This window comes from Alosa alosa, chromosome 14, assembly GCF_017589495.1.
Source record: "Alosa alosa isolate M-15738 ecotype Scorff River chromosome 14, AALO_Geno_1.1, whole genome shotgun sequence".
NCBI classification, from domain to species: Eukaryota; Metazoa; Chordata; class Actinopteri; order Clupeiformes; family Clupeidae; genus Alosa; species Alosa alosa.
In genome coordinates, this window is record NC_063202.1 from 13,911,681 (window position 1) to 13,924,443 (window position 12,763).

General features: G+C 42.3%; 1 protein-coding gene across 1 annotated transcript in view; it reads left to right on the top strand.

The window, feature by feature from the left end:
- htr4 (5-hydroxytryptamine receptor 4) overlaps window positions 1-12,763 on the top strand; it is a 117,869-nt gene that overhangs the window by 49,695 nt on the left and 55,411 nt on the right. The window contains 1 exon segment of the mRNA XM_048263744.1: window positions 8,930-9,130. Within this exon segment, the coding sequence (XP_048119701.1) occupies window positions 8,930-9,130 (201 nt within the window).

Genomic DNA, 12,763 nt, shown 5'->3' on the forward strand with positions numbered 1-12,763 from the left:
AGTGTGCCTCAGCTCACACCGCTGGACTGGCTTTGCTTACACACACACACACACACACACACACACACCAACATACACACACCAACATACACACACCTACATACACATACACACACACAGACACACACACACACACACACACACACACACACACACACACACACACACACACACACACACACACACACACACACACACACACACACACACACACACACACACACGCCCCACAGGACTGGCCTGTCTTATCTCCAGCCTGCTGAGGAGGAGTGAAGTGAAAGTTCCAAGGGACACCATCATCTCTAGCCAGGCTCCAACTAAATCACTCTCATCAGGGCCACTTAAAGCAGCAGGAAGGACTTCTAAGAGGATCCAAAACTAGCAAGCGTACCAGCTAGGCATGCGTCATCTCTAGACAGGCACACAATTTAGTGATAGCGGCAGAAGCAGGAAGGAGTTTGGGTTTGAAACTAGTGAGCTTATTACCTTGGCACACGCCATCTCTTGGGAGGCGCAAACTCTATCTCACTCATCAAGAAGTTTGGTGTATCATTAGTGAGCTTACCACCAAGGCATGCAATAACCATGCAAACACTGCATAGTTGGCTCTGTTAGAGTTTAGCTGGAATGTTTATGTGTCTTTCACGCGACCATATAGCTGCAAAAACAGCCACTTATAAAAAATGAAACATCAGAAAGTAAAGCTGTTGCATACTGTTGCTATAAGATTCTAGCACGATATCAAACCAGACTACACATATCACCAAATATCACTCTTAAAGCATTACAAATAGCACTTACAAACAAATATGTTTCCAACGTATCGCCAAATACTAGCTTTCAAGTGTTTGGTTTCTGAGAGAACATTGTGTGGATTGCAATGAGATTGTTCTGTTTTTCCTTTGGGGCTAACGGTGAACTGTGGCAGAATTCACATTGGACACCAGCATAAATGTGTGTGTGTGTGTCTGTGTGTGTGTGTGCTGTATGTAATGTATGTGTGTGTGTGTGTGTGTGTGTGTGTGTGTGTGAGAGTTATTAATAGCTCCATGTCTGCAGTGGAGGTTACCTCATCCTCAGGTTTATTACTCATCTGTGGAGTGCCCAGAGGCCTGCGCTCACTCACTCAAAACAGCACAGCACAGCACCCCCCACATCTGCCAACCACTCTCTCTCTCACTCACTCTCTTTCTCTCCCTCTCCCTCTCTCTTTGCCTCTATGAAACTTGCCACTATGAAATTTGCCATTTTTGGGCTAGATTCATTATTCCTATATTCCTAAATGTTTTGTCCTTTCTTTATATGGAAAGTTGAATGTTATTTTTTATATATATAGAGGCTGCAGTATATTATAATTATAGCCCCACTTATACTTATTATATAATAATTCAGTAAGTAAAAATGTGGCATTACACAAAGGAGCACATATACTCGAAGCAGTGTGCAGCTGGAGCAGTTGGGGGTTAGCTGCAGTGTGCAGGGCTTGGGGGCAGTTGGGGGTTAGCTGCACTGTGCAGCGCTTGGGGGCAGTTGGGGGTGTTGTTTTAAGAGCACCTCTTCCATGGATGTGGATATAGGCCGTGGGCCGAGGGGCGATTTCGTGCATTTGAACTTTTTCTCACGATGGAGGCGCCAAGATTGTATAGATACATTCTATGTATATATTCATGTTAGATAAAAATTGTTGCCACTTACAGCTAATGGACATTATTTTTTTATCGACAACTTTATTCCACGTTATTTTCCAGGCAAATAGAGAAGACCGCTATATTTTGGGTCCTAAATGCATGACGTTTGTTCCTTGTCATCCAATCACGTTCTTGGAATTACGCCGGTGTGGCTTGACCCGCCCAAAACTGTAAACAAACACCTGTGTCCAACGTGAAATGTGGAATATTTGGCTTTTTTATTTGGGCAATTTTGAGGCTTTTGAACTCTTTACTCAACTTGATAGAAACATTAAACGAGTATGCAACTTAAACGAGTATGGGTGTAGAAGTAACGTTTACAGCATAATGTATGATGGTTGTTCTGTTTCTTTGCAAACACTAATAAAAGTTTTTCATACATCTTGGAATTTGTATTTCATGCGAGTTGTATACATCTATCACGTCATGAAAAAGCCAGGAAATAGCCTCTTCGGGCACATGGTACCTGCATCACCTACAGCCATGAACTGCTGCATGCATGTAGTGGAAGTTGATGGACCAATAAGCCCATTTACATCTATAAGTTGGGACAAATTCATTCAGTCAGTGTTTCTTTGGAAGGACCTTGCCTGTAGAGAGAGTGTTGTTGCAGAAGAGGCAGTGCAGAGGTTTAATTTGAACAGCCAGGAATCAACTGCTATACCAGACAACAGTGGCTACCACAGAGACTGCTACTGCCATGTCACAAATAAAACTAAGATACAAAGAGCACAAAAGAGGAGAGAGAATGAAGCTTTATTACAAGAAAGTGTAACAAAAGGTTGGTATCAAAAGATGAAACATTAAAATGAATGTAGTGTTAACTTCAATGTTGAATTCAACTTGCCCTGTAAATGAGAAAATAAATTACAATTAGTGGCAAGTCTATTAGGGGACATTTTAAGGAACCAGTTTGTGTTCGATTTGAATGATAGGGAGGACTACAAATACAGTACCTACATTCACACCTGCCTGCAGCCTTTGTGTTAATATGACAGGGACGCACATTTATTCTGCAGTGGATTATGTTAAGATGAAGAGGAACACTATTTTAGTTTCCCATAAGCACTGCCCACACAATTTGATCCAACAGCTAGTATCTGTCAATTAATGCACTATTGTTGAGAGTAGGCTACACACCCTAAATCTGTTGTCTTCTGTTTAATGTGTAGGGCTAGAGGTAGAGGCAGAGCTAGAGGGTGGTGAGGAAGGTCCATCAAAAACTCGGGCTCTAAGGTCACGCTCACTTTCGTTGTGTGAAACACTGCATGCTGGGAAACTGGTTCTTGCCGCTGAAGGCAGAAAAGATGAGGCTCACCTCCTTCATATTAGAGACAGGGACTTGGTTGCCAGCGAAGCACGTTACCACTTCACTTGTTTCAAGGATTACACTAGGTACCTGTACTTAAAAACAAAGAATACAGAGAGCAGGCTCTATGAAATTGGCTACAAAACATTTTGTGAGACAGTCATTGAGGAGAGGCTTATAAAAAGGCGAGAGGTGTTTCGCTTGGCAAGGCTCAATACCCTTTTCAAAGATACTGTGAAAGAAGAGTAGACATAGGAGCATATAAGGATCACCTGTTGAAACAGAGGCTTCAAAAGTCCCATCCTTTTCTAAAATTCCACAAAGCCTCCAAAACATACCTTGTTTATGTAGACAATATGTCTCCTGAGGATATTCTCCAGGATGTCGCCATGTCCTCTTCATCCTCATCTGAGAATAGTGATGGGGATATGAGCCTAGAGATGGAGAGAGAGGGGCCTGACAATGCCACCACAGAGATCACATTATCGCCGTTTTTTGGCCTTTTTTATGCCTTTAATGATAGTGACAGTGGAGAGTGACAGGAAGCGAATGGGAGAGAGAGCAGGGGTGGGATCCGGAAAAGACCGTGGGGCGGGAATCGAACCCGGGTCGCCGGCGTAGGGTGCAGGTGCCCCAGCCAGTTGCGCCACAGCTGGGGCCTGATTATTGCTTTTTGTATCATGCTGCACTTACCCTCAAAGAGATCCTCCAAAACGCTGCCAAATCGTCTGAAAAACTTCTATGGCCTCCCACTGCAAGTGACCTCACCCTGGAGAGGGCCTTTGAGGTAGTGCCTCACCAGCTGTTCAATTTCATTGCATGGGCATCTGGAATTACATCAGAACCAGCGAACGAACATGTCAGTTTTGAGGATAGCAGGAAAATATTATCTTCCTGTCAGGACATCATTACCTTGGCAACAAAAGCACAATGGCTCATGCCGAAGCAATGTGCACTTGCCATGGCAATTAGACATATGTCTGGCTCAGCACAACTCATTGGAATATTGAATGGTCTTGGCCACTGTTCATCCAATTCCCTGGTCCTTGAGCATGATACTGCCCTGGCTAATCTGCAAATGGAGAAAGGAGAAACTTACATCTCAGAATCCATCTGTGCTGAAGTGCCTGTGACTTTGGTCTGGGACAACAATGATTTTGGAGAAGAGACCCTGTCTGGTAAAGGGACAACGCACAACACCAATGGTATCGCAATTCAGCGAGCCACGGGTAATGATGCAGCACCTGTACCAAACACATCCAGACAAAGAACAAGAGAGTGGTCAGTCAGTCCTCCACCACTTAACTTACTATATTACAGAAGAGGAAAGCGGTCTGGTTCTCATAGTTCAGGGTTGGAGATTGATTTTCAGCAGGACCAAAACAGGGGTGCCCAAACAATTGGTCGGAGAACTGATGCAGCATACTTCTTAATGAAAGTTCCTGAGGCCCAGGGTAAAGTTCTTCCTGGGTGGACAGGTTTTAATATCTATCTATAAAGCAAGAAGCGTCTGTGTGTCTGTCTGTGTGTCTGTGGCACGCATATCTCGCTGACCGTTTGTCAGACTGATGTCAAACTTGGCAGGTGTCTTGCTATGGGCATGAGTAAGTGCAGTGCCAACTTTGACGTTGTTTGAATAAGAAATGCAAAATGATATCGTTAAATAAATCGGTAGCACAAAAAGCACATTGGCTTTCGCCGCTAGCCACTCCCCCTCCCACACACCACTGTACTGTAAGCTACCAGTGAGGATAGAAGCAGGGCTTTCTCAGTGTAGGTTACACGGGTAAAAACTTAACATGTCTGACCTCAACAATAAAGTGAACTCCGCGGATTTTGACACACAGGTATGCAGTGGCTCTTCAAAATGATGTAAAAAATGATGTGCAATAAACGGACACTTCGAATAGCCCAGGCTACTTTGGACTGTCTTTAAACTTTGAATAAGCAAACGACATTTCCAACGGCAAGGTCTTTAATTGAAACGAACGATAATGGTCCCGAATTACGTCTCAGAATGCCACACATGCAAAGCATAACCAGCGACAAGCAACGAGTGCCAGACAGAGTGTGATGCTATATGAATAGCCCAGAGCAGGCTACTTTGGACTGTCTTTAGACTTTTGAATAAGCAAACGGCAGTTCCAACTGCAAGGTCCTAAAATGAAACGAGTGATGATGGTCCCGAATTAAAGAACATCTCAAAATGCCACACATGCAAAGCATAACCAGCGACAAGCAACGTCTGGCAGACAGAGTGTGATGTCACTTATAGGCCACCAGAGACTGTTTTTGAGTCACACCATTGCAAATTTCATATGATGCATCATTCCACAAAATGGTTTGTTTTCTCTATCATCAAGTTATTCAATAGGCTAAGCATATAGCCTTGACTCAAAACAGCTGTTAGGATTATGTAATTTTGATTTGTAAAAAATGGCACATGTAGCCATGCTTAAATTCTGCTCACTTCACATTTATTATATTATTATATTATCTGTAGGCCTATTCATTATCTAATGCTTACCTGGAATTGTGTTTTTCCCTATTCTATTTTCAAAGCAGGCCTACCTGCAGGCATGTAATTGGGCTACAGGAATAGCATGTTTGAACGGGCACTGCACTAGTTATGTTGAAGGAAGATGCAGTCTTACCTCTTACAAATGCAACCTACTTACCTGTGATTGATGCCAGCCCAACTGACCTGAACACGGTTCACACGATCCTGAGCCGTTCCATTGCAATTGCTGACAGCCTAAAACAAACAGAAGTTGTATTGGTTATGGACCAAGCCATCTATGCCAAGGCACAGGGAATCCGTTGGCAGACAAGCTTATATTCAAAAAAACTTGTTTTAAGGATGGGAGAATTCCATACGGCCATGGCATTTCTTTCATGCATTGGGAAGCTCTATGCAGACGCAGGCCTTCAGGACATCTTAATTGAGTCCGAACTGGTGGCTATAGGCTCTATTGATGGGGTGATTATTACAGGCCACCATTACAACAGGAGCATGCGGGCCCACAAGCTCTTCACAGAGGCATTGCAAGAGGTGAAGTGGCACTCACAGAATTCTTTGACAGACGGATCAGCACAGGAGAAAGGTCTTACCATGACCCAATTAAAAAAAAATTAAACTTAAAACATTTAAAGACTCTTGCCAAAGCACTACAACAAAGGTCAAAGGAAGAGAAATCACCCTGACAACTCACCGCAACTTGTTTGCAAGATTAATTATTGTGGGCAGTGTTAGGCAAATTAATATTGAAGAAATGCTCACTTACTATTTGGGTCCTTTTCCACAGGCAATGTGGGGAGAACAAAAACAACTTGCTTGAGTACTTCTTCCAACGCTGGACCACATCTGCAAAAAATATAATTGAAAATGTTACCATCATCACGACACATGGCCACAAGTGTCATGTAATCTTGAAAGCTAAATGACACTGTCCTTGATGTAACTGAAATCAAAGACCTTGAGACTACTCAAGAAGAGGCAGATACACGAATTCTGCTGCACACCGCTTATGCATCCAAGTCCTGCAGTGACCTGGTGATTAGGAGTCCAGACACAGATGTTTTTGTGCTGGCTCTAGCATTTTGCCCACAAATAGACAGTCATCTGTACTTTCACACAGCCAAGGGAAATGAAACACACATTACAGATATAAGCAAACTACACAGCCATCTTGGTGAGGACAAATGTCATGCCCTTGTAGGTCTGCATGCCTTTTCTGGATGTGATACTGTGAGTGCTCTGTATAAAGTTGGGAAAGCAAAAGCCTACAAAAAATTATGCTCAAAACCAGAGTACTTGCGTCTGTTCCAAGACCTAGGAGCTAGCTTCACCCCATCTTTAGACCTTTGTGAAGCTGGAGTGGAAAATGGCTGGAGATGGCTATGAAGTGGAGTGGATGTCACTGCCACCAGCTCCAGAGGCTGTACACTGGCACTTGTACACTGTGGATGCCAAAAAACACAGTGTACCAAGGGCAGATGTACATGCAAACAGCATGATCTGCCATGTACAGACCTATGCCAGTGCTCAATGTGTGAGAACAGGCCAAGCAATGACTAGAGTGGTATTCTCTGGATGATGTTCACCTCTTGAGCTATTAACTCTGTTTATTTGAATAATGTTCACCTCTTGAGCTGTTAGCTCTGTTTAGTTAGTTATCAGACATATGTTAATTAAATGTTTTAATTAAATATTTTTTGCAATGTCTCTTTTCATGCATGCAACACTGACATAAGATTTACTTAATTTGTAAGACTGTCACAACAACTACATTTTAACTTTATCACAGCCGTTTTGTACACAGAGAAGTTGTTCAAATTAAATGTACCTAAAGACAGTTTTAGCTCGACAAAAGCTAGCAACAAGCATTACCCTTGCTTTTGCCAAGAATGTAACGGCAATTAACTAAGATTGCCGTTACATTGACAAAACACATTTGACCATCGCTGACTACGAAATCAACATGCTATATAGCAAGATACATATATAATATATTAAAGATACTTACCCCCACAAAACCAATCCTCTTCGGCGATGTCCGATGTTCGGCGATAAGTAAAGCGTTGCCATATGGCCGCCGAGTGGAGGGACTTGCCTAAAAGGACTTTGGTTTAACGCATATTGCGTTGGGTCAGTCAGGTTTGGGTCAATGTTTAAAGCATATTTAGTTGGGACGGGCAGATTGGATCTCCAAAATCCATATCCGCATCTAGCCTATGACTGGGGGAATTTCTTGTAGTCCTGTAGTTGTACTCTGCACAATGACAATAAAATTTAATCTAATCTAATCTAATCTAATTTCCTAGGATTTTCTATTCATGCAAAACAATACATAAACACAATTGTGTTTAGACAAGGCGAGGTTTGGTGAACCAAACATTTCACTGGAAGGTCCTCCTTGCTGAATGTGTCACACGTTTTGCAAATCAAACTGGATAATCACTCAGGGTTCAGAGCAGTATCCTCTTGCAACTTATGTATAGCCTACAATAATCATTTCATGCATACAATTTCATTCAGACATTCATTCACGGATCATTTCTTGAACTTTCATTTCATTTTAATTGTCTTCCACAATACTTCTGTCTCATGTAATTTGAAAGCTAAGTTAGTAGAGCAAGATGATGACTAAAACTCCAATAAACCTCACCCTGTTTTCCTCAGCATGTACACAAATAATGGTCAAGAAATGAAGGATACACTTCCTCATCTAGTCTATGACTCCCAGAATGTCCTCAATTTTCTGTTAGTCTATGCCAAACATAATGTTTTGTGTTGTATAGCATTGTTCGTACATGCATACTATATGTTCATACATGAATACTATATGCATGAATACTAAGGCAGGACATACAGTATTGTACATGAATACTGTACAGTACATATATGTATTATACATTTGGTTTTAGAGCCACATATGGTCCTTGCATTATTCTATTAAGACAAAAATTGAATCATATGTGTTTTTAACAGGACTTCTCCATATGGGCTACATCATTCATTCATTCTTTCATTCTCCCTCTTGCACATTTTCAGATGCACTGTATTTCACATAACACATTTTGTATTGCCCTTATTTCTACACTGCCATGGTTCATCTTTCTCTCCTTCCTCATCTCTTCTTTCTCTCCTTCCTCATCTCTCATTTCTATCCTACCTTATTTCTGGCTCTGATTTTTATCTGATAATTTGCTCATGTAGAAAACTAGATGTGTTTTCATGTGTCCTGTTTCTCACAAAGATGTTTGCTCCCATCCGTTTATGTTCATGTTTAGAGTTCTGAGCAGACACTTTTGTCCAAAGTTGACTTATAATGACATTAATAAACATTGCAGTATCTCAACATCAACTGAAAAGTGAGTGCAACATAAGGGAACAGTAATGATATATTGCCTCTTGCCATCTTCATCACAGGAAAATAAAGACCAACTACTTTATTGTGTCGCTGGCCTTTGCGGACCTGCTGGTGTCGGTTCTGGTGATGCCGTTTGGGGCCATCGAGCTGATCCGGCAGGACTGGATCTTCGGCGAGACCTTCTGCCTGGTGCGGACCTCGCTGGACGTTCTGCTGACCACAGCCTCCATCTTGCACCTCTGTTGCATCTCCCTGGACAGGTAGGACCTACCAGACAGACCACCGGACCAGACTATCTCCCAGGCTGCACCAGGAGCTCAACTGAAACATTCTGTTCGTGGAGCATAAACACAGTTTTAGAGGACTGGTCTAAAGTGGAAGATAATTGTTAGAGGACTGGTCTTAAAGTGGAAGATAATTGTTGCAGCGTACACTCCACAAACAGAACACTTCAGTTGTGCGCCCGTAGCCCTGCTGCGGGTCTCCACTGGAGCTTAGCGGCCATGTTAGCAAATGAGCCATGAGAACAACCCTGAGTTCATCTACTGTATATTGAACAGGGAGAGAGGGAAGGAGAGAGAGTGAGATGGAGAGCTGAAATAGTGTTTTATGTGTCAGTTGTTTAGCTGCTGTGTTTGGTACTTGGTGTGCTAGCTATGCTGAGTGCAGTATGTCATGTGTTAGGTAGATGGCATGTTAGGTAGTTTGTGTGATGGTGTGTTAGGTAGTTTGTGTGATGGTGTGTTAGGTAGGTTGTTTGATGGTGTGTTAGGTAGCTGGTGGGTTGGGTATGTGGCGTGTTTGGGGAGATGGTGTGTCGGATAGGTGGTGAGTGGATAGGGTTTTTTGTGCTGTGGCCCCTCGTCTGTGGAATGCCCTCCCTGACACCTTGAGGGCACCACATACTACAGACGGTTTTAAAAAAGGACTAAAAACATTTCTTTTTAGCAAAACTTTTGGTGCCTTCCTTTTAGATGTTTTTTAGATGGTCCTGTTCTAAATCCACATTTTTCTTTGGCTTTTTTTTTTACTTTTTAACCTGTAGCACTTTGAGATATCTTATGAAATGTTAAGTGCAATATAAATAAAATATATGATTATTATTATTATTATTATTATTATTATTATTATTATTATTATTGGTAGCTGGTTCATGGTTCGTTAGGTACAGTATATGGTGAAATGGTATGTTGGGTAGCTGATGTGTTGGGTATGTGGTGAGATGGTGTGTTAGGGAGCTAGTGTGTTGAGTATGTGATGTGTAGGAAGCTGATGTGTTGGGTATGTGGTGTGTAGCAGTAGGGAGAGCCTGTTGATGCACCCTCCACCTGTGGGGCATTTCAGCTTGTGTGAATAGAAGCCACCGTTCCCAAATGCAATCAGAGGTGAACTGGCTTTCAAATGTGCCTGAGTTTTAAATGGCGAGCAGGAGCAACACACGGGTGGGTCGCACACTCAGTGCACTCAGACTCCAGACTACTGATGCTGTCGCTGCTGTGCCAAGCGGATGCCACACCACTGAATTTGACTGCATAACCACCACCTTTTAACTTGAATTGGTTATCAAGACATATGCATGAGTCAGTGTGTGTGTGTGTGTGTGTGTGTGTGTGTGTGTGTGTGTGTGTGTGTGTGTGTCTGTGTCTGTTAGTCTGTCTTTCTGTCTGCTTGTGGGGGCTTGTGTGTGTGTGTGTGTGTGTATGTATTAGTGTAAGCCATAAGTAATTACCTGTACTCCCTGGTGTCCTAGAGAACATTGCCCTGTTTTATTCAATTAGGTGTTTGAGCCCCCTGCTTCCACATGCTACTAATGCCATCATCGGTCGTCATTTAGTGACTGCTGTCATGCCCAGTGTGATCCCTGTCCATACCCAACCTCTCTGTGGCCCACATGTGCCTTTCAATGAGTATCACTTATGTTTCTTGTCTTTCTGTCTCTTTCTCTGCCAGTACATGTGTTTGTAGCCCCTCTTCCACCCCCAGTCTGTCTGCAGACCACTTAGTCCCAGGTCATTGTGTCTCTTAGGCGGCGCTGTCTGATTACACAGGCGGTCGTGTCGGAGAGCAGAGGAGAGTCAAAGCTCTCTTTATGCTTTTAAGGAATCAAAGTAAATTTGGCTCTAAGAAAAAGCTGCACGCCCTGCAGCCCTGTTGGGCCGCACAAAGCCATCTCATCACCGCATTTAAGCAGAAGAGAGCGTCTTGGCAGCGCAGTGAAGTGGAGGGAGAAGAGAGAGGACAGCAGAGAGAGAGAGAGAGAGAGGGAGAAAGAGAGAGAAGAGAGAGGACAGAAGAGAGAGACCCAGGCGCCTACAGGCCGTGAGAGAAAGGATGCATTAAGGAGCACTGGAGGGGGAGAAGGGGGGAAGAGAAGGGGAAGGGGGAGGGAGCAAAAGGAGGGAGACGAAAGAAGAGAGATAGATTAAACAAAAGATAGAGGACAGACAGGAAGAAAGAAAATAGGTAAGGAGGAGAGGAAGAGGTAGATTTAACAAAAGAGAGAAAGGAGAGCGGGGAGAGAAGGAATGAGAAGGGGTAAGAAGGAGAGAAAGAGAGGTAGATTTAACAAAAGAAAGGAGAGGAGGGAGAGAAGGAGGAGAGAGGAAAGAGAAAGAATAGTAAGAACAGAAAGAGTGGGAAGATGAACATAGATGATTATCATTATTAGTGACTGACAACAGACCTTTTTCTGTACACCATTTGCAAATTAGAGTCCAACTTTGTCAGTAATTTGACTTGAGGCTTATTCAACTCTGATGCTCAATTCAATCAAGCCAAAGAACATACTCCTAAGTTCTTTTGGAAGAAAGAGGTGGGAGGGGTGGAGAGAGGGGGGGCAGAGTATAGATGCAGGAGCAAAGAGAGAGGAAGAGGAAATGGGGAGGCTGAAGAGAGAGAAAAGAGGTTGGAGAGAGAAAAGGACGTGAACTTGAGAAAAGAGAAAACAGAAGCGGTCTGAAATGCACATCTCCACATTGCCAGTCTATTGCCCTCTCACTGCTTGTGCCTTCTCTTGTTTATGCCCCCCCTCTCTCTCCCTCTCCCTCTCTCTCTGTCTCTCCCTCTCTCTCTCTCTCTGTCTTTCTCAATTATTATTTTATAATTTCAAGAAAGCTTTATTGACATGACAAGATAACTTGTGTTGTCAAAGCTTGTACAAACATTAACTTAAAAAAAACTCATATGGACAATAATAATATTACTTTTAATAGTTATTATATGAAGTAAATAAAATCTGAAAAAAATATTACAAGAAAAATCTATCTCTTTCTCTCTATCTCTCTTTCTCTCTCTCCTTGATTGTGTTTTTAATTTCTCTCGTGTGTTAGTGAAGAATATTTTCCTTTTTTGGCTTGGGTTTAGAATGTCTTCATTTCATTTTTTGAAGAGGTTCCTTTTGCTACTGGCAATAAAGGAAACACAAAAGGGAAAACATCTCTCTTCTTGTAGACTTTCCTGCTGCTTAACAGCATATTACAGTCTGGAGCCAGGAACACCTCAGAGAAAATATTGATTTAATAGATGAGGTCTATTTGACATCCACTTACAAGAGCTTGAAACACTGTCCTGAATATTTTAGCCAGACCCATCGGAGGGTTTCAAACCTTTTGTTAAAAACTACTGTATGTTCCTGTTTCATCTTCTTCCATCGGTCCAGTTCCACTGAAGTGTTCCCTGCATAATAACCCTTGTAAAGGAATGTCCATTATGAGCTACTCTCACTAAAAATGTGTTTAGCTCAGAATAAGCACTGAGGAAAGTTATGGACTGAAACGTTTACACAGCACCTTTGCCCATATTTTGCACATTTGTCTGTAGAGTCCTGGATATATATATATATATATATATATATATATATATATATATATATATATATATATATATATATATAT